The sequence below is a fragment of the Poecile atricapillus genome, chromosome 4 (genome assembly GCF_030490865.1).
Source record: "Poecile atricapillus isolate bPoeAtr1 chromosome 4, bPoeAtr1.hap1, whole genome shotgun sequence".
Lineage (NCBI taxonomy): Eukaryota > Metazoa > Chordata > Aves > Passeriformes > Paridae > Poecile > Poecile atricapillus.
The window spans coordinates 37,073,213-37,095,168 of record NC_081252.1 but is presented as its reverse complement, the minus strand read 5'-3'; the positions used below and the strand labels follow the sequence as shown (position 1 = coordinate 37,095,168).

General features: G+C 39.5%; 1 protein-coding gene across 18 annotated transcripts; it reads left to right on the top strand.

Annotated features, from left to right (window-relative positions):
* Positions 1 to 873: 873 nt before the first annotated feature.
* NAF1 (nuclear assembly factor 1 ribonucleoprotein) lies at positions 874 to 21,556 on the top strand. Of its 18 annotated transcripts, none has more exons than XM_058838817.1 (10): positions 874 to 1,703; positions 1,740 to 1,811; positions 1,848 to 2,014; positions 3,653 to 3,785; positions 5,631 to 5,724; positions 9,045 to 9,127; positions 10,050 to 10,210; positions 13,797 to 13,848; positions 18,183 to 18,288; positions 20,802 to 21,556. In XM_058838817.1, the coding sequence occupies exons 1-10, from the start codon at positions 900 to 902 to the stop codon at positions 21,230 to 21,232; spliced, it is 2,103 nt and encodes a 700-aa protein (XP_058694800.1). In that variant the 5' UTR covers positions 874 to 899; the 3' UTR covers positions 21,233 to 21,556. The 18 variants fall into 18 exon arrangements, with proteins under 18 accessions (XP_058694800.1, XP_058694807.1, XP_058694806.1 ...); XM_058838824.1 differs by having other exon boundaries at positions 874 to 1,187; positions 1,260 to 1,295; positions 1,344 to 2,014; positions 20,802 to 21,537; XM_058838823.1 differs by having other exon boundaries at positions 874 to 1,223; positions 1,260 to 1,295; positions 1,380 to 2,014; positions 20,802 to 21,537.
* The last annotated feature ends 400 nt before the right edge of the window (positions 21,557 to 21,956 follow it).

Sequence of the window (21,956 nt, the reverse complement as noted above, 5' to 3'; positions counted from 1 at the left end):
ATACTCTGTTGCCTGGTAAGGAAGACCATTTGGAATCCCGTCCAAGACAGTGTGATGTGGTCAGGGACACACAGCAGTGGCCCAGGAGCAGCTGCAGGCTGGGTTAAAAGGACTTTAAAAGTCACCCTAACAGTGACCTGACACCGAGTCTTTGGCACATCTTTTGGGATTTCCCACGGATGAATTGTGTTAAAGAGAAAACACAGTGCTTTTCCTGCTATGTTACCCTCGTGAGGAAAAGCTTTATCTGTGTGACACCAATGACACAGAGGGTGGCCAGGACGAGCTTGAGTCTGTTCTCTCCTACGGGCCAGGGACACCACATGTAACCAGATCCCGGGATGCCAAGAGTGCTTCCCCCACACCACCGAGCTGTGCCAGACAGACACCACAAAAATCCTCAAGCTCCAAAACCGTAAGTATATATGGTGAACCCAGAACATAAATAAACATTTCTGTTTTGGAGAGCCTGGCATTATTATACAGTCATTATCATTATGGGGTCACTACGCCAGAGTACTACAAATTACTATCAGTATAGTAATTTGATATTATACAGCCTTTTCTTTTTATTATTTTTAATTTTAATTACATGATTCTGCGTGCTGTCAGCACATTTATAAAACAGAAAAACTAATCTCTCCCAGCAGGTCCTCAGTAACAGCAGCCATGAGCTTTAGATTTGTATTCCAAGCAGGCGGCACAGACACCAAGTCCGGGTGCGAGGTTTACACCACCTGAAGCTGCCGGGGCGCTGCGCGGGTCCCTCACCCTCCCCGGCCGGGCCCTCACCCGCCATGGCCCCTCCCGCGGCCTTTCGGCGCACGCGCCCGGGCGCGGCTCGGGGCGACGGAAGTGGCGCGTGCCGGGGGCGGGGCCGTGGGTCGCGTGGCGCGGGAATGGAGGCGCAGGAGGAGGTGGTGAGGCTGCTGCAGAACCTGGCCGTGGGGCCGGGGGGACAGCGGGCGGCCGAGCGGGAGAAAGTGCCGGACGGGCAGCTGGTGGCCGAGCAGGAGAAGGTGCCGGACGGACAGCGGGCGGCCGAGCACGAGAAGCTCGTCATGCCGGACGGGCAGCTGGTGGCCGAGGAGGAGGTGGTGCTGGACGGGAGGCTGGTGGCCGAGCAGGAGGCTGAGCACGAGAAGCTCGTCATGCCGGACGGGCAGCTGGTGGTCGAGCTGGAGAAGGTGCTGGAGGGGCGTCTGGTGGCCGAGCAGGAGAAGGTGCTAGAGGGGCAGCTGGTGGCCCAGGAGGAAAAGGTGCTGGAGGGGCAGCTGGTGGCCGAGCAGGAGAAGGTGCTGGAGGGGTGGCTGGTGGCCGAGCAGGAGGCCGAGCAGGAGGAGGTGCTGGAGGGGCAGCTGCTGGCCGAGCAGGAGAAGGTGCTGGAGGGGCAGCTGGAGCCCGAGCAGGAGAAGGTGCCGGAGGGGCAGCTGGAGCCCGAGCAGGAGAATGTGCCGGAGGGGCAGCTGGAGGCCGAGCAGGAGAATGTGCCGGAGGGGCAGCTGGTGGCCGAGCAGGAGAAGGTGCCGGAGGGGCAGCTGCTGGCCGAGCAGGAGAATGTGCTGGACGGGCAGCTGGAGGCCGAGCAGGAGAATGTGCTGGACGGGCAGCTGGAGGCCGAGCAGGAGAAGGTGCTGGAGGGGCAGCTGCTGGCCGAGCAGGAGAAGGTGCTGGAGGGGCAGCTGCTGGCCGAGCAGGAGAAGGTGCCGGACGGGCCGCTGGAGGCCGAGCAGGAGAAGGTGCTGGAGGGGCAGCTGGTGGCCGAGCAGGAGAAGGTGCCGGACGGGCCGCTGGAGGCCGAGCAGGAGAATGTGCTGGACGGGCAGCTCGTGGTCGAGCAGGAGAAGGTGCTGGACGGGCAGCTGGAGGCCGAGCAGGAGAAGGTGCCGGGCCCTACGGAGAGCGGTGGGGAAGCCCAGGTCCCTCTGTCCCCAGCCGTGGGAGCGCGCCGCTCGCCGCCGCCCGCTTGGCCCGGGGCGATCGCTGCCGCCCTGCCTTCGTCGGACTCGGACAGGTGGGTTCAGCCCCGGCGCTCCCCCCGGGTCGCCCCTTGGTCGCCGGGGCCTCGGGCGCTGGCGCTGTGGCTGAGCGGCCGAGAGCCCGGTGTGCCTGCCCTCCGCCTCCTCCCGCCCCGGTGTTTCACCCTCTGGAGCTTGCTGCTTCCCGTCAAAGGTGTGATTTTCAGTTATATTTTGCCAGGAGTCTGTTAAATTAGGTCTCCATAGCGGTGCCTGTAAGGGTGTAGGATTTAACGAAAGCATTTGGTGGTTGCGGCCTGGAGAGCGTGTTGGGCCACCCCACCGGCTTGACTGGTCCTCACACAATGCGCTTGCAGCTCTTGGGGAAGGATACCCGAAGTATTACTGCTGAAAAACCTGAGTGTAGGATGTTGGTATCTCAGTGAAAAAGCTCTTTCTCAACTTTTTTTTTTTTTTTTTTTAATTAAAAGGTTCCATCTTTTACTTGCTGCATCTGTGCTTTGATGTTCAGTATTGTTGGTGACAGGTAACTGGTTAAATGTGGGCTCTGTTGCAGTGTTAGAAGTCTGCCCACTTTGGTTGTTGCAGTAAGTCTTGTGTTTTCTTATCCGGCTGGTGCAGCAAGATGGCCCTGTGCTTCTCCTGACTAGAGGAGACTAAAATAAAACTTAAGAATCTCCTCTTAAAGATACAAAGCTTCGTTAATGGATAACTGATTAAAGTTTGACTTCAGAAGTACTTTCGTTGGTTCGGAGTATTCCTGGACTATCATGAAGTGATGGAGAGTGAAATTCCTGACTTCCAGGGGCTTCCCCGATGTCTAGTGTTTTTTACTTCAAAAATCTGTTGTGTTGATGAATCCTAAAGATGAAATTTTAATAATTTCAACTACATAATCTGTCTTGTATGTATCTCAGTCTTCGTTTTGTTTTGTTTAACTCCTTCCACTGATTGGCCTTTTAGTCTTGATTTTTTTTTTTTTTCTTTCTGCTGTATTGATGTTGTTCCAAGAAGTCCACGTTTGACTTTTTCAAACAGTTCATTTGGAGAGGTGCTCTTAATTCTTGTCCTTACTATGAACATTTGTTGGAGTAATGAAAGGAGCAATAGAAAGCTCCTTTACTTAGGAAGGAGACTGTGTGATATTACAAGAATCTAGAAAGGAGTGTTTGGGTTATTTTTTTTGTTTTTTTCTTTAGGAAAGAAAGGCTATTTTGCATAAGTTTTCTTATCTCAGTGTATTTCTTTTGTAAGGTTTGTATTGTGGTTTTTCAGTTACTAGGATCAGTTGCTCCACATTTTTTTCTTCCACCAGCCCTTGAAAGGTTTAGACCTTAGCTAAAGTGAACATGTTAACGTGAGTAGGGACTGGTTCCTTACTTCACTCTTCACTTGAACATGACAGTAAACTTCTCTTACAAGTGTTAGTGAGAAATATTGAGTTACTCTGTGAGAATATTTACTGGGGGATTTGGACAGGACATAAATTATGAAACTAATCACTTTTATTTACAAAAATTAGAATTTTTTATCCTTCATTGTGCAAGATGCATTGCTTGGAATAAGTATTTTCTTAACTTTCACCCAATGTTATGCTAGTGTTGGGATTTTACAAGAGCAGTGACTGAGAAGGCAGTATTGTAACTCCCATGTTTGTTTGTTTTTTTATTCAGTGATACAGATTCAGATAGTTCATCAACTACACTCTCCTCTTCATCTTCATCAGTATCAGAAGAAGATGATCACCTAAATGAGAAGGATAATAGAACACCCTGTATTAGGACAAAGGATGAGTTGCCTATTGATGTAAGTACTATGTGATATTTTTAAAACCCTTTCCTACTAACCCAGCTAAAAATTTATATTTTAACTCAGTCCTCCTGTGTCAAGATGGGGCTAGGATCAGAACAGTGAAAGAGAAGCTCCAAGGCTGAGCTAGACACAGTTTAGTAGGTAAAGCAAAAGCCACCTGCAGAAGCAAAGCGAACCCAGAAATTAATCTATCACTTTCCATGGGCAGGCAGGTGTTCTGCCATCCCCAGGAAAGCTGGGCTCCATCATGTGTAACCATTGCTTGGGCATGCAAACACCATCACTCCAAATGTCCCTCGTTCTCCTTTTTCACCCAGCTTTGTATGCTGAGCATGATGTTACCTGGTATGGAATGTTCCTTTGGTCTGTGCGGGTCACTGGCTGTGCCCCTCCCAACTCGTTTTGCATCTCCTCACTGATGGGGTGGCATGAGAGGCAGAAAAGGCCTTGGCTCTGTGTAAGCCCTGCTCAGCAATAATAAAAACATCTCTGTTATCAGTAATGTTTCCAGCACAGATCCAAAATGCAACCCCATAACAGCCACTCTGAAGAAAACTGACTTTCCTGCAGTGAAATCCACCACAGTTAATAACACAGAAGGTTATGTTTTTCAGGTATATGTATTAAAGAGTGTTAGTGGAAATGTTTTTGAAACCTCTTGCTTTGAAGCAAGGATTGACACATACTGTGTCTAGTGTGGCAGAAGGTGCCATTTTCAGATACAGGCTCAGAATTTTACCTTCCTGCTGGTCTTTGGCCTTTGAATTGCTCTTACAAAAGTGACTTAGTTCAGTCTTACCAGTGAACTTGATTTAATATTGGAAAAATCACTGGCCGGTAGAAGGATGTGGTGTTTTTACCTGAATTCAGGTTTGCAGTTAATGGTGTAACACTTGGGAAAGTCTTGGCCTTTTTGATCTTTGTGTTCCTCTCTAAGCCTTTGCCAAACACTTTTGTTAGACTGAAGATTGTCAGGTGATGTGTTGATAAACCAGGATAAGATTCTTCTGTTTGTGTGGGATTTTATTTCTAGTTGTGGCCTTTAAAAGTACAGTTCAGTGCTAAGATTTGAACTCTCAGAATTCACAGGGTGTTGAATTTTAAGATGATGCTTACTCTAGTTGCTTTGTGTTTAATAAAGTCTTTACTGAATTCCCAGCAGCATAGTATATACACGGAAATCTTATGAGTAAATTGGAGGTAGATGATAAACTTGATGTTAATGAGTCTTTGATAGTAGATTATGAGCCTTATATTTGAGGAAAAAAGCCTAATTTGAATATTGTATAGTACTTATTTTTGTACCTGAAATTTGGCTTTTTGAGTTCTTTCTGATCTCTAGTTGTCCTCTTGTACCAAATGCAACTTTCAGCTAAAACCAATTTTCTTTGTATAGGTTATTGCAATGTTTACATCTTCTTTAATGATTCAAGTCATGATATAAATGGACAGACTCCATTTTGTTAAATCAGATGATACACATCCGCTGTATTTTATGTTCTATTACCTCTATTACCTCTTGCTGTGTGTATTTTTCTTCCAGCATGGAATGTTATTGCAAGTGGTCTTATTTTTTGATTTCTGATTAATTACTGAGTTGTGATGGAAATATGTAGAATAGTGTCTCTTTAGGAGAGATGTCCTCAAAAGTGGTGGTCCCCCAAGATGAGTTCATTTAGGATGATTCTGAAAGAAGCAAATGAAACCAGATTTTTAAAAAATCAAATCTTAAAAATGCCAAGGGATTTTTCCAAACTGTCAAATTTCTGTCAATTACCGCAGTGACAAAGCGGTAAGTGCCTTCGTGTGATATTCTAAACATTGACTTGATGTTTGCAGAAATTGCCTCCTGTTGAAGACTTATCAATAATTCTTCCAGATGATGTTGAACTGAAGCTCTTTGGGACAGTTTCCAGCATCATTGAGCAGCTAGGTAGGCAAGATACATTTGCTTTGTTTTCAATTACTGTAATTTCTGTGTGTCTCTGCATGAATTGTGTTCTTAGCAGTTCCTTCAAAGTGTCAGTCCTGCCAGCATCGTGTTTCTGGGAGTAACAGGGTGCTGAATTGGAATTTGAACTAACAGATGACATTTGTGTTGAATGTGTTCCTTTATTTGTGTTCCTTTTATTTGGCTTACATGCATGTATTTTCTAACTTCCGTGTTTAATTAAACATTAATTAAAACCCTTTTTTTCTCCTACTGTGTATTATGGTTTCTATATTGATACTGGCCGCAGTTATTATATTTTAAGTATTTTAAGACAATCTTCCACTTGTAAGTGCTATTTTTGAATAATCCCTGTATAACTAAAAGCACAGATGCAGTACAATGCAGTCCTGAGTGCTTGCTTGTTAAGATATGAGGACAGGAAAAAGTGTTTCTTCCAACAGTGCAAGTTCATTTATTTATTTATATCTTTATTCATTCCACTTCTGGCACTGTGAGCAAATGAAATTCGCCCATGTCAACAGTCAGAGGATACTGTGACTAACATGATTTTTAGGTGGAGGGTAAGCTTAATGGGATTGAGATACAGAATGGATGTAAGCTTAACTGCAGGCATAGAGATTGAGGGATCTTTTTGGATCTGTGTGGGACCCTCAGTATCTGATAAGTGAAATCAAAGTTTTGCTGAAGCTCGTGTTACTAAAATATCCACAGTATACTTGTATTTAAGCTGTTTCAAGTGTTCCATTCTGCTTGATCTGCATTCCAGGCAATTTGCTTACGAAAATTAGAACTTAAGTTCAATTTTGAAGTTCAAGTATTTATGCTGAATGTAGTACAAAATAAAGTAAATAAATTTTCTATTTTTCTTTTAAAAAAGACTTCAGGCAATACAGGCAATTCCTCTACATTATTTTATTGGGGTGAGATTTAATTTCATTAATTTGCAGGAATCAGGGTGGAGGGTGTGGAAGGTAGTAATCTGGTTCTTTTCTACTTTGTCATTTCTTGCTTATTGATAATAATGGGGTCTTCAAGAAGGCTGCCTTCAGCTAAAATGGTAATTATTTTAAAACAAGTTTTAAAAAGAAAGCTAAATCATACTTGCTATTATTCTTATTTTTGGTTTAAAATATGAAGGTATAAACAAAGCTGTTTTAAAGACTGCAGTTTTGAAAACCATCCTTAATTCTAATCCTCACTGGTGAGTATAATCTTTTCAAATACCAGTTTACTGGTAGGTGGATTCTTCAGGCTGCATCCTAATTTATGTAATGTACATGTATAAGGCGTTGAATTAGATTTGTTGCTGACAGTTAAAGACAAGCTAATAATCATAATGAAATAAAACTGCATGAATGGCATAAACCCCCAGGACATCTGTGATTATTTTTTTGCTTTTACTACCTTGCTTTATAACTGCTCCTTCTCCTAAAATAAACATTTTAGTTTCTTTTGAAAAGTTTCTTTCAGTTCTTCTGAAAACAGGCTTCAATTTCAGTTGACTTGTGGCTGTATTAGGCACCTAACTGGGAATTGTGTTTTGATTTTTAAGCAAATTGATACCTCTGTACACCAGTTTATATCTAGTCTGAGGGGAGTTGATTCCTCATTTGGAAGCCACAAATACTATTCTGACACAACAATCAGTATTCTTTTTCTGTCCCTTTGATGTCCCTTAGAATCTCTGCTGTTCTCTGTATCAAGCTTCTAAGTTCATCAGTCTGCAGTGAGTGAGTGATACTTAAAAGAGGATATTTCATCCTGTATGGTAAATTTGAGGCCAGAACAGTGTAGGTTCATGCTTGCTGTGCAGTAGCTAAAAGAAAAATGACAGTACTTTCTGTGAAGTTCTGCTCAGTGTATCAGAATTTAACAAAACTTTTGCTGTGTTTTGCTTCAAGGTACTTAAAGAGAGGAGAAAAAAATCACTGTGTGGGTTGGGGCCTGGAAAGTAAACAGCTTTGGTGTATATGAGAAGCTTTCCCTGGGGCTGTACTTTGTGCCTGCAAGAGCAGAAGCTGGTAATTTAGGCTGCGTTGGGGTAGGGGAAGCTCTAAGTCAAATAGACTGGAGGTGGTAATATTTCTCCTAAGTTTCATGGGACTGGTGCATTGTACATTCTCAGAATATATTTTCCTTAGCCTACTGCAGGCTGGGGGCTAAGTTGAGAACATACCAGAGTTTTTTATTTGTTATTTTTTGTAAAGTTTTTTTTTGTTTGGATGTTTGGGGGTTTTTGTATTTTTTTTTTTTTTTACTAAGGTATATTTCTCATGAGGTTTAAACAACACATTGTGTACTTTCACTGTATATTTTATCTTAAAGGTAGGCACAAAAGAAATGGATTTCAAAAATTCTCTTGAAATTCAGTGAACTCCTGAGCCTGTGGAATTGTCATACCTTTGTTTGGCATGTTAAGATTTTTGCAGATTGCAGTAGTAGCAGTAATGTTTAGTTTGGTGACATGTTGATTGCTGAAAGTCCTTTTATGTAAGTTTAGTAGTGATGATCTTGAGCTTTTGTTGGAGTATGAGTGACACTATATACTTGAGTGACTTTATTTGCTGATGGAAGGCATTGAGAATGCTTAATTGAGCATTCTGTTGTTTTACAGGTAGGGAAGTTTAATCGTCATTAGGCCCAAATGTACTATGAGATGTCTGTGGCATTAAATTGCAAAATGTATAAGAGATTGTGTATATGCGTATATAAATGCCATCAGTTGCTACTGTGATGGAACTGCCAGGCAGCTTTTGTGTTCTGGTGTGATTCTTAGGCCTCTCTCTCATTATCCCAGAGAACAATAACTTTGTAAGCAATGTAAGTATTAGCATTCATATATCATTGGAGAGGGGGTGTGTCGCCCTGAAAACTCAGCTTCTGAGCTTGCTGACATGGTTTTCTAAGGACTTTCCCAGGACAGTAACTGTAAACATAGATATGTGTACATTCTTTCTGTTACACGTCTTGTGATGGACATCTCTCATGGCCAGTGCAGTGAGAAAGTGTTATCCTGACCATCCAATCCCTGGCTGTGGTCAGAAACCTATAAATCCTGGGAGGAAAAATAAACTCTCTCTTCCTTTCACCACACCTCGACCTGTGTCCGTGTGATCTATTCATCTTCAGCGGCAGCAGGGGTGTGTGATTCTAAGTACTTTTATATAGGTGCAAGAATACTTGGTTGCAGCTCTACAGACTTAAGTAAACGAGTAGTGGTGTGCTTTGTTAAGTTTTACTGCAATTAACTACATGCTGTTGAAACAAAATTCTAATTTATTTTTTTCTTTCCATTTTAGTAATAATTGAATCACTGAAGGGCCTACCTCCGGTAAATGAGGAAAGCATAATTTTTAAAGAAGATCGGCAAGTAGCAGGAAAGGTGTGTGTAAAATAAAAACTCGTTATTCTGGTATAAAATTGGAAGTATTCTTTAACACTCCAGAAAGTAGAGTTGAAGTCGACTAAATGAAAGATAATGTTTCCTTGATAGATAGTTTTTCTTTGGCTTTGACTCTTGCTGTATTAATCTCTTTTTTAATTGCAAGAATGCCTATTAATTGCATCCTTACAGAATTAAATATCTGGTGAGTTTCTAGTGTTTGATGAGAGTGCTTGTGGAGAGGAAGAGATTGCTTTCAGATGTATGATGTTTTTGAGTAATAGGCTGTGTACTCTTTTACTGCTAGACAGAGGCAGAGGTTAGAGTGAAATATTATGAAAAATGGGGTATGTTTTCTTCTGTGCTGTTCTGATTTAGGGCCAGTGAGGAATGTTTGCTGAGAGGGTTGTTGCATTGAATTTTTTGTAGAAGGGAAGCCATCATCCACAATGGTAACTACTGAAATATCTTTGAATGCTAGATGTTTTACAGAATAAACTTAGCCCGAATTACATATGTTCTGTAAAACATGGAAAAATTCTCTGCTCTCCATGAAACTGGGGAACAAGTGGTAACTGTTGTGAAGACATCTCGTTAAGATGAACTTTGAGGAAAAAATGATCAGGAGATTGTTCTAAGTGTTACAAGACTTGAAAGCATAACAGACACAGTAAAATAGAGATTTCACAAAAGGAAGGATTATGAAGCATGTGAGAACTTACTTTTCCATTTAACAACAAACAGTAGTTAGAGAAATACACTGTCAAACAAAAATTGGTAATAAAACTGAAGTGTGAAAGGAACTTTCGATGCTGCATTTTGAAAATATGTTTGACTTCTTAAATATCATTGTCTACAATGAAATTAGCCTTTAATAATCTACTTGTAGTGTATTTAAACATTTTAATTTTATTCCTTTCAGATATTTGAGATATTTGGTCCTGTTTCACATCCATTTTATGTGATGAGATTTAACAGCTCTGATCATATCAAAGAGAGAGGTATTAATGTGCAAGATAGCATGTATTTTGCTCCATCAGTTAAGGACTTCACCCAGTATATATTTGCAGAGAAGCTAAAACAGTGAGTCTGATTTCTTTTCTAATCTGGTTATAATTGTTTTTTTATATAGCTAAAAATGTTGGATTGAAATTGAGTCTTCAGTGAGAAACTCTAGTACTAAGTTTAACACTAAACTTCATATTTCCTTTAGATAGTCTCAACTATGTTGTAATAACAAGACTCTATACTGTTTTGCCTTGGAGAACAGTAAAAAGTAACTGTAAACTGTGAGCTTTTAAAGTGCTGTAATTACTAAAGTTTAGCTTCTTACTCTGCTTAATATACTAAGCTTGCTTGCTTTTTGTGCTGCTAACTAAAGTACCACATCCAGAAAATTTCATTGATACTTCTTCCACACCCTCTGGCACTCATATACACGAGTATAAAAGAAGACAGTTTTTCAAGCTGAACTTTCCAGATTTTGTTGTTCTTTAGATTCTTGTATAGTTTCAGAAGTGATAATAAACTTGCTTGCATTCTGAACAAGTTTGTATTAATTTACTATTTTTATTTCATATTACAATTGAATTGAAATGTAATTATCAATAAATCTGTATACAAGTTGGAGGATGACAATTCTAGATAAAAATTACCCTCTAAATTTGCAAGAGAGGAGGGATTTGAGTGACAATGCTAGTATGATGTTCAGAAACTTCTCAGTGTTTGTGTATCCCAGTCTGACTGAGGAAAGTAGCATGCATAAATAAATAGTACTTGATGCCATTTAGAGGGAAATCTACTCAAAGACACAGACTAAGAAATAAAATGTAATAAATGACAGCTAGATATTAATGTTCTAATTATTGATGATCAATCATCTGAAATAACTATATGTTAGATATCTTTTGTTATACAAGTGACTTAGTTTCTGTTTATTAGGATTAGTTCTCAGAGGTTGGTTAATTGTCTGCATTCATTACAGCTGGGCCACTATTCATACTGAATAGTTCTTTTCTTCAGTCAAAAGTGTCGCTGGACCTGCAGGAGTCCTTTTTCTTTTTATTATTTCTTTTAACTTCCTCATTTCTGTGCAAGCAACAAGCATATTTTCTTCCCTTCAGTAAGGACCAAAATAGATCACTTGCTTGCTCTGCTGCTTGTTTGTTTTTCTGCAGCATTTTGATGCCAGCTGGTCTTTGATTTGCGCTATTAAAGTTTGTTGCTTATCACAGTAAGTGCACAGACTTTAATCATCTGCTTGTTGCATCAATAACTCTGTGCTGTACTCAGCATCTGAGATGGGAGATGCATGTTTTACTTTGTTTCATGCTTTGGAAATAGTTTGGGGAACCATTTTTCATTTGGTATTACTTCACTATCCTAGGTGGTAAAAAACTGAAACCTAGGCAAGATAGTTCAGGCTTCCATGGCTTACCAGCACAGCTGAATATGCTTCAGACACTGCTCCTTGTCTCAATTATGATGAGTAGTGTGACTTAAGTTGCAGCACATTGAAACAATATTTTATTTCTGGGTCTTGTCAGTACAGTTTCTTAAGCTTGTGTGAGGCATTTGGTGCTATCAGTTGAAGCTGCTTTTTCAGTAAATAGGTTTTGTTAAAAATGGATTTAGAATTTCTGATTTCTGACTTATGCTGTAATGCTACATGAAGAAACCTTAATGCTATAAGAATGTGAATGGTTAGTAGAAAAGTCAAGCTTTGGTCAGTGATCCACTAGAAGACTTTTGGGCGTTAGTAGATGGCAAATTTGATAACCAATTATTTTTATTTTCTGCATTTTTTTTTTTAGTTTGACTGTGTGCAGACCAGATTGTAGAGTATTACAGGGTTAAAGTTTTAAAATTGCTGTTCAAAACTGTGATGGTTCTTTGAAAATGAAAGGAATCAAGATAAAGATATGAAAGAAACACTGAGTTTAAAGCTTTTTCTGAAATCTGAAATGCAATCTGCTTACATTGTACAAAGTTGCAGTGCTATGAATAAGCCTTACACTTTATAGAAAAATAAGTGAAAGTGTAGTGCAAAACTTTCTGAATGCAAAGTAATTTGTTGCTAAAGATAGGCTTGTGTTGTATTGCCTGAAACCCAGTTCTAAAAAAGCTCATGTATTTTCATGATTCCTCTGAATTACCTTTTGTTAGACTTAAAGATCTTGCAGTATGACTTCACAAATCAAAGAATTACTATATCGTTCTTTGCAGAAGATATTAAATATTTGGGAGCATGAAAAGCATATTTTGTTTGCTGAAATGAGGAAGGCTGCTTTGGGAGAGGGAGATAAGCTGCCTAACTTTGAAAGATTTAAAGTTTGCAGTCAGTGATGTTACATATTGCTGAATGACCACAGGTCTTAGCGGTTCTTGTGTGCTCTGGTATTTCTGGCAGATATGTGTTGCTGCAGAATAACAAGATGAAGGGAAGAAACAGTTCAGTTCATAATAATAAAAAAAAGCTTTCTGCAGCTGAGAAATTACTTGTATAGAGTCCTTATTGTATGTTGCTCCTTGTAATGTTTTCTTCTATTTGAGCTTTAAAATGTCTTCTTTGCCTTCTTCTTTCCCTCATAATCTCAAAAGGACATGTAGAGGTTGAACTTGAGTTTTATGGTTAGGGATTGAGGCACTGTGTACCTCCAGATGACTTACCAGTGCTCTTATGGGTGTCACTAACAACCTCTGAAGTCCAGGGTTTGTAGTTTTTTGTAGTTACTGCTACTTGATTCTTCCTCCCTTGATGAATACATAAAAGACCCTTGGTTATTAGAGTACCAACTGAAGGCATTTCACACTGACATACTTGATGTTTCTGTGGTTCCATTTTACAAGTAAGAATTTTCAGTATTGCACTGTTTTATACAGTTTTTCTACATAGATAAGGCTTGTACCTTGATGTTTCAGACCAAAACACATAAAATTTGAGAGCAGCCTGAAAAAAACCTTCAACAGACGATTGGCAATGTAATTTAAATCTATTTCACAAATTCTTTGCTAATCAAAGAAATTACTTGATTTTTAGTGAAGGACTTCACAGTGAATTAAATAAATTAGACTAATCCAAATTTATTCTGGTGCTTGTCAGGCAAGAAAATTAAGGTTTTGCTTCTTTAAATGTCTTTTGCCTTGCAATTTAATTTTATATTTACAGCAAAATAGAAGGTGAAATCTAGTCATCTAACTAACACTGTCTCAATAAGATTGTAAGCCAAGCAGTGAGGTCTTAGGATTCTGAATTTACTTTGCTGTACTTGTATTCAAAGCCTGTGTCCTACTGAATGAGTTCATTGTTCTTTTTAACTGAAGATACATGTCCTGAAACCAGAAGAATAAGAATGCTTGTGATTGTAGTCAACAGCATAAGAAAGTTGCAGTGAACTACCTCAGTTCAGGTTCAAATCAGTTAAGGTTCCAAAGGATTTGTTTTGAGAATATTGACCAAAGCTTAGTATTAAACTAGATTTTTCAAGTGTAGTGAACCCCTGAATTGATCTTTACATTACTGTTTGCTTTTGAACAATATTAAAAACCAAGTAACTCTTTGAAAAGAGGAAGCTTCTGTTCTAGGAGACCTGATAACTTATAAAAAGTGTTAGCTTTCCTTTATCTGGATTGTCTAATTTGTGTTTTTGTTGTCTGTTTTTTCTTTTAGGGAAAAAGGTTCAGATGCATCTTGGAAGAATGACCAAGAACCACCACCTGAAGTAACTATTGGGGTTTTTTTTGTTTATTGTTTTTGATTACACAAGTCAGTTGTGGAAAAAATTCTGTGCAGAGCAACTAATTAGCTAGCTTATCTTTTTATGGAGATGAGTTGAATGTACCTCTTCATTGAAGGAAAGGATCATGCTTTTATTGGAGAGGTCTTGTAGTGAGTGTAGACAGTACTACCTGTCTGTCTGCTTGCTTTTTGTAGCTAGCAAGATGTGTATCTTCAGTTCCTCTGCTCCTTCAAGAACGTATTTGACAACCTGAATTTTTAACTTCGGGTTGCAGTGCTTTTACCTTCCCTAATAATTTTGCTTCTGTGAGGGAATTTTTGTCCCTGACATTCTTTCACTGCAGCTTTGTCTTCAATTGGTCACAAGCAATTGTTTGTTTTTAAAGGCTTACTAGCACTCTGCAAACTTACTACTTGGACATTTAAGCTGTCTGCTCCTCAGAATTACCTTGACATCTCTGTTGCATCCTTTGAATGTCTTAGTAAGCTTTCCCTACAGTTTGCTGTTATAAAACAGTAGTTCCATGAGTGGAGACTGGCTTCTTCCGCAAAAAAGGCTGACATGCAGGGTCATGTAGAATTAGGAGCTCCCTGTGACCATTGACATCATTTGCTATAGGATCTGTAAATACTTCTTCAGTGACTTGCTCTTAGTGGTCTTTAACTCCACTTCAGCTATGCATTTTGTGAGTATTCAATAAGAATGACAAGGCTGGTCATTTTATTGAGATGTTTTCATGAGATTTGTTTTACATCACAACAGTTGAGTCACTTTTCCTTGCAATTCCTACTTTAAACAAAAGTAGCTGAAACTACTACAAGCCTTATGTCTACCATATTATTCTAAAGAGATCTGTCTGCTTGTTTTCAATCTTCCAAATGCTTGCCTTTTTAGCATAATTCTATGGTAAGTAATATATGCTTCTCACTCTATAATTTGGTAGGAAAGGTGTGTTTTGTGGGGCTTGGGGGTTTTTCTTTTTGGGGTGGTGGTGTTTGGTTTTGTTTCTCCAGTGTTCTGACTGATTTTTAGGATGGAATAGACTGTTTCAGTTGGAAGAAACCTACAGCAGTCAGGGCCAGCAAGTTCAGGGCTGACGCTAAAGCATATGCTGAAGTATGTTGTGAAAAGCATTGTCCAAATGTCTCTGAAATACTGACAGGCTCAGGGTGTCAGCCACCTCTTGAAGAAGTCTCTTCCGGTGTTTGACCACCATCTCAGTAAAGAAATTCTTTATTTCCAGTCTGAACCTCCCTGATACAGTTTTGGACCTTCCTACTCATCCTATTACTGCATACCAGGTAGAAGAGATCATCACCTCTCCTACCCCTTTGTCAGGAAGCTATAGAGAGCAATGAGTTTGTGTCTCAGCCTCATTTCCACCAGATGAGGCAAGTCCAGAGTCCTTGTGTGCTTTTCACAGGACATGCCTTCCAGTGCTTCACCAACTTTGTTTCTCTCTTCTGAATGCAGCATAGCCAAGGACTTTGGTGTTCTTGACATGTGGGGCCCAGAACTGCACAGAGCACTCAGGGTGAGGCCCCCCAAGGCTGAATGCAGCGGGACAGTCACCTCTGTTGATTGTCTGCTCGTGCTGTGCTTGATGCACCCCAGGATGGGGTTTTACCCTCTGGTTCCCAGGGCAGCCCCTGCTGATCCACACTGAGCTGCTGCTGACCAGCACCCCTGGATTTGTCTTGGCAGAGCTGTTCTCCAGCCACTCCTCTCTCAATTTAGACTTGAGTCTGGTGTTACTTCATCCTAGGTGTGCAGCATTTGGACTCACTAGAATATTTCATCCCGTTAATCATTGTTCAGGGCCTCAAACTGTCTAAATCCTTCTGCAAGGCCTCCTGTCCCTCAGGAGAGTCGATGGCAGTTTGGTATTATCAGCAGACTTGCTCATGGTGCTTTTAAATGCTGCATCCAGATCATTGATAAATACATTGAACAGAACTGCCCCTGGAACTGAGCCCTGAAGAACTACACCTTTCAGGCAGTTCTTCACCCATTGCACCATGAACCTGCCCATCCCGCTGTTGGACAACTTGTACAGAAGGATGCTGTTAGGGACAGTGTTAAATTTTGCACTGGCAGTCGTTATCCCAGGATGATTATTCTGGCTTGAAGGAGAGATGTTGTGACATGATCTTTTCTGTGCTCAAAGATAGGTCCTGTAATGGTGCATCAGTCTCTCAACTTGGAATGTTGCTTTTTCCACCGTAGTGAGTGAGGATGATGCATTTTGAAATACTGATTTTGTTTCCTGTAAATGAAACTGAGCTGTGTGGTGCTAACTTCTCTCAAAGAATTCTTGTCTGTCAGTTCTGGCTGTTAATTGCCTTCCTTTCTTGTAGAGACATAATCTCACAGAGGATCATAATTTGAGAATTAGAGGTGTTGTATAAGAATTGGACTGTAGGTATGTTATCCATAGAGCTTTGAAAAACTGTACTTAGAGACTTCTGACTAGTCTTAACTTGCTTTAATTCAGCAATTTTCTCATGATGATGATACCAAATGGGCTTATTGGCTAATTGTGAGCTCTTCTGTTTTTCAGTCATGTTTTAAAAGCTGTTCAGGAGATAAGCTAGATATGTAATTTCAGTTTGTAGGAACCCATGAAATTTTATTGGCCAAGTACAGTCAGTCAGATCTGCAGATACAGATTCATTGCCTTTTCCAAAGACTTTTTTCTTAAATATTTTTCTTAATTTAAATTTGCTGTACCTCACTAAAGAAAGGAACAAAGGAAGCTTGAGAAAAGTGATGATAAGAGTGTGCAGTCTTCTGACTGTGTGATCTGTCTGTGTGCTCTGTTTTGGAAAAAAACACATCTAACATCTTTTAATCCTCAATTAGAATAATCTTTGGTTATTTCTAGCAGTTAGAGTTTATATCATGCTATCCCAAGCTGTGACAGTTGATGAGCTGATAGAAAGTAGTTTTTGCTGTGAAGGTAATAGCTGTTTACAGGGGTCCAGATTAAATTTTATGCTACTGATGCTTGAAATTGTCTCGTAAAGCCAGACCCTTTACAAGACCGCAGATTGCAGCTGATTTCTGGCCAGCCCCTGTAGTAAACTGTGTGCAGTTGTTGGAGTCACTTCTTTTTGATAGTGTGAGGTTTCATTTTTGTACAAATTAATCCATGGTAGGCCTTTCTTACTTGCTGCTTTTAGTTATATGGTAAGCATTCCTTTTTTGGCCGGCTCTTAACTAGCCTGGCTTATTTGTAGAGCCACTAATACAATCTCTTCTAGCTTTGTTCTTGGGGTCAGAGGATGACAAAATGTGATCTGTATGCTGCAAGGCTAGCAGCAGCAGATAACTGCAGTTTTTCTGTGTGGTGACTTCTATGGGATGTTACATGGAAATTAGGTAGCAGTAAAAGGTACATATTGCTGTTCATTATTTCTGCACTAGTGGTGTATGGTGTACTGGAGTTCTTAGAAAAATCAGGAGTTAGTGAAAGATTTTACTTCATGGTAAACATAATCTTGCTGTAGTTCTTACGGCTTTTTTGAGTACATCATCCAGTTATGTAGTAGAAGAAATAGATATATTCAGAATTAACTTTTATGAGGTTTCTTAAGCACTGTTTTGGTGCAGTGTTTTTGAGATCCATTCTTTGTGTATTTGATAGAGAGATACAAGTAAGCAGCAAAGCTCCTACTTTCAGATTTGGGAAGGGAAGGGTGGGAACAAATCCTGCCCCTTTGAAGTCGTAAGAGTGAGGTGTTTTTCAGGCAACTAATGAGCGCTGACAGATTTCTTCCCTTTTCCTGATAACTTATCCTGTGTCGTGTAAGTTAGGATTTGGAAGGTAGCAAAACCTTGTGTAACAAGAAGAAAATGTTGCAGGGATGTTGGATCTGTTGTAAATGACAACATTCCTCAAAACTGAAAATTTCTTTGGAATAACACTGCTATTAAAAATTCAACAGAAAGTGTTTTAAATATACTACAGAAAATTCCAGTTTAGTGACAATATTGGAGATTTTTTTAATGTAGTTTTAATGTTGAATTATGTATTGGTTGCCAAGTTAATTTTTATTCATTTTAAAAATTCATTTTTTAATTCATTTAATATGCAGTTTCTCTTTGAAAGCTTTTTCTTGGCAATAACCAGCCACCTCCTTTTCTTTTCTTACTAACATCTAGGCAATAAAACATTTGTGGTTGGCACTGGAATGTTGCTCTTTTCAGGAAAATTAGAAAGGATACTGAGTCATGCATCAATTGTGTTATGATAAATTTTTGGAGTGTTAACTTTTTTCTTGTGCTGAAAGCCAGCTGATTTTTGTTTAAACCAGGTTTTGGAGTTCAGTGATGATGAGAAAGAAAAGGAGGCAAAACAGAAGAAAAAGAAGCCTCACAGTCAAGGAAGGAAGAAAGTCAGATCAGAAACACTTCCATCAAGTGAGTGAATGCTTTGTCAATGCTTTTGTGTGTTAATCTAAGTTTGTAATGCCCTTTTATAACTATCTTAGTAATTGAGTTTTTATACAGTTAATAGTAATTCTGTACTTTTCAAATTTGTGTTTGAATTTGTGGCTACATTCTGCATCTATTATTTTAGAAGAAAAATAAAGTTGTATTCTCTTGAAATGGAAACCCTGTGGAAGGGAAGTGGCACAGCGGCAGAGCAGTTGACAGAGGAGAGTCAAAGGCTCTTAGAACAGTGTTGGGTGACACACAGTGAGGTTTCTGAGCAGATGCCACCATTTGGATGGAGTTCAGCTAAAGCCTTTGAGTGCTGGGAGAAGACAGAGGAAGGCCATATGCAATTTTTGGAAACCCACTTCTTTGGCAATCAAGGGAGGAGACACAGGTCTTAGATGGAGAATTTATTCCTCTGTCTAAAAGGAGGCTTTTCCTCATCCATGACATACAAATACTCTTCTAAATAACTCTAAATGGTGTAGCCTGCTGAGAACCTCTCTGTTTACCTAATGCAGCCATTGGATGAACGAAGCTGTATATAGATTTTCTTAATATGAATAGCTTTCTTTACTCTTTCTTCTGCTGTTGTTTCTCCTCCAGGTGCATGCTTGCAGCTGTGCTCTGTTTACCATAACCAAATTTTCTCTCATGCCTCTATACTGACAAATCTTCAATTTTTGATTGCGATTTTGGTTGAATAATTCATACTGCATCCCTCTTTTTCTGTTCTCACTGATCTGCTTTGGCCGAATGCTTTTTATACCTCTCCCTTTAAATATGACTCTCGTCCCTTACCCTCTTCTGCTGCTTACTTAGCAGATTGCTTCAGCTATCTGCAGCATGGTGCTTCCCCCACTAAATTTCTCAGACTCCCATGAGTTTGCTGCTCTTCCTTTGTAAAGCTGATAGACATTGTGCCCTGCTGAAACCCTTTTCTGTTGATCTGTGGGAGATCAATAGCTGTCCTTTAATATTTCTTGTACAGTCCTCCCTTATATCAGTCAAATAAAGCCACAGTCTTTCTTTGGCTGGCTTTTGCCCTATGGTTTTGACAGGTTTTTTTTCCCTTAAGAGATGGATCTGAATTGTGCTGTACTTTCTCTTCATTAATGATGGTTATTTTCTCCTGGTTTCTGTTAATCTAGCATATGTGTGTTTTCCACCACATCCTTTTCCTGCCAGCTTATTGCAGGCCTGCCTTTGCCTAGGGCTTCCTGAAGCTGTTACTGAATTATGTTCCATAACTGAGAACACAACAGGAGGAACTGCTGCACTCTGTCAAGGCAGATAGATTTTGATTTGCTGTGGTTTTTTTAATTGTAAATAACATGGCACAAATTGGTGTGCAGTTTTGGTTGTAGAATTCAACAGCAATGATACATCACAAATAGAGGAACAAGGTTGGTCTCAGATGAAGGTTTACAGGAGCATATTAAAATTCTTTATTGTTACAGTATTTGAAAGAACGAACAAAAATACTCAATAATTTACTTCAGTGCTTGCAAGAGGCCTGGTTTTACCAAAGGAATCTTAACTCTTAATCCCCCATGAAAATTAGTAGGAATTCTGGCATCCAACTAGCTTTCCAGACTTAAAAACATTTTCAGCTTTGAAAAGCTATGGAGTCTAATGCCAAGGATGAGATTCACACAAGTTTTTAAATTTCAGTGATTTTATGCGTTGTTATATTCCTGAATACCTTGTTGCTCCCAGCCATAAAATCCTTCTGATGGTTTAAGTTCTGCAACTTTTTGAATCTCTTAACAGCTCTTTGGAGCCTCTTCAGCATTTTGGTACTTTTTGTTTTATAGTTCTAATCCCATTAAAACTTCTATGATATTTATATAAAGGGGCAGTATATTTGCTATGAACATTAAATATATGCTTAGAGTGAGCTATACAGGGAAAAATTTATCTTTGAAAGATGAATGCTGAAAGTGAATTGGCTAGAGGTACAGATTGTCATTTTTCTGGTAGAGTAAGTTAATTTTATTAATTTGAGCATGAATAATTTCTTGTGTCCTGTGTCTATGCTGTTATACCAATTTAGACCTGAAGGCTGGATACCCCTTCAGTGTAATGCTGTGTTGATTTATCTTTAGTTTAAAAATGTGTTGTTTTTAATCTTGTTTCAAAAGCTTCCAAAATACAGATAATACACAAAATTTGTGTGTTCCTGACACATTTAGACAAATGGAAAGTCTGTAGGGAAAGAAGATGAAATTTCTTTTTTAAAGACTAAATTTGTAACTCACAGGATCATCCTTTTTATATTACTCCAATCAATCAAGATTAGTTACTAAACAGTGGATTTGCTGGTATTATTTTATTCTTCATGTACTACTTGCCAGTATTATTTCTTGATAAGATTAGTTTTCAAATTTCCTTGACTTCACCTTGAAAGATTTGTGAAGACTAAATTTGATCTTTCCAAAATAATATTATAGCTGTGTGTGTATGTGGCTTTCTTACATTTGCTTATTCTTTAGGTGAGAATAAAGAATTTCATCAGTCAGTGCAACAGCCTGCTGCAAGTTACGCAAGGGGATACCATGGCAGAGGGTTCTTCAGGGATCTGTTTCCTCCTCCATCAGGCCCTCGAGGGTTTTTCAGGCCCCAAGTAAGACCACCACAGCTGTATTCTTCAGACAGGATATACCAGGAATCACCAGTGTTTCCACCACCTTACAGAAAAGAATATCCAGTGATGCAACAGTATGCCTTTCCTCCTCCAGATTTTGGTTATGTCAGTGATGGGTATCAATTCCACCCTCCACCTTCAAACATGAATATGATGTGGACAGGCCCAAACATGTACAATTCATCCTACTCATTTCTGTCACTGCCGCCACCACCACCACCGCCACTACCGCCACCACCTCCTCCAGACTGCCACCCTCCTCAGTTCAGGCCTTACTAAGATTCCATGTGTGTCCATGTAGAGCCCTGCAGTTTACAGGGAGAAAGAACAGCCTGCCAGGACTGCATTCCCTTATTCTGGAGATGGTTTCTTTTACTGCAGCAGTAGAACAAATGCAGAGTTTTGTGCTTTGTGGGACATGTGTAGAAAATTATTTTTTTCTGTATATGTTACCTATTTCCAAAAAGAAGTTTATATGATAAAAGTAACTGAATATTAAGTAATGGTTTATTTTTATAATATCTGCTACTTAAAGATGATAAATAAAAGCCCTTTGGACACTGGTATGTAGTGGTGGAATTCTATTTTGTAAGAAATATAAGAGTTTATATAACTACTGTTAAGTAGCAGTGAGAGTATTTCACATAGACAATATTTTGATATTTTTAGAATGGCAGTGTATTGCTATGCTAAAACATTTTTCTCAATTTCTGCAAATTTTGAAACCTACATGGGAACTGAAAATCTGTCCTCTAAATTTTGAGCTAGGTTTTCCACTATATATAAGGCATAAACCACTATCCAGCTTTAAATACTTTACTGATTTCATATTTGCTGAAAGACGAATAATAATACTGGTTTTGTGTGCACTTGTCTGATTGCTAGGCTTTGGGCTGTGGTTGGTCAAATGCAAGTATTTTCTAGTAGAGAAAGTAGAGGAAATAAGAGTATTTCCTAGTAGTTGAAAATATCTTTATTTCTGACTCCTCTTGATCTATTTTCA

Bases quoted from the DNA above. Each gene is read 5' to 3' on its own strand.
- NAF1 (XM_058838809.1), top strand. From the start codon at position 900: ATGGAGGCGCAGGAGGAGGTGGTGAGGCTGCTGCAGAACCTGGCCGTG. The intron at 10,211-13,796 runs GTGAGTCTGATT...TTTTTCTTTTAG, and splicing joins TTTGCAGAGAAGCTAAAACA to GGAAAAAGGTTCAGATGCAT. The intron at 13,849-18,182 runs GTAACTATTGGG...TGTTTAAACCAG, and splicing joins ACCAAGAACCACCACCTGAA to GTTTTGGAGTTCAGTGATGA.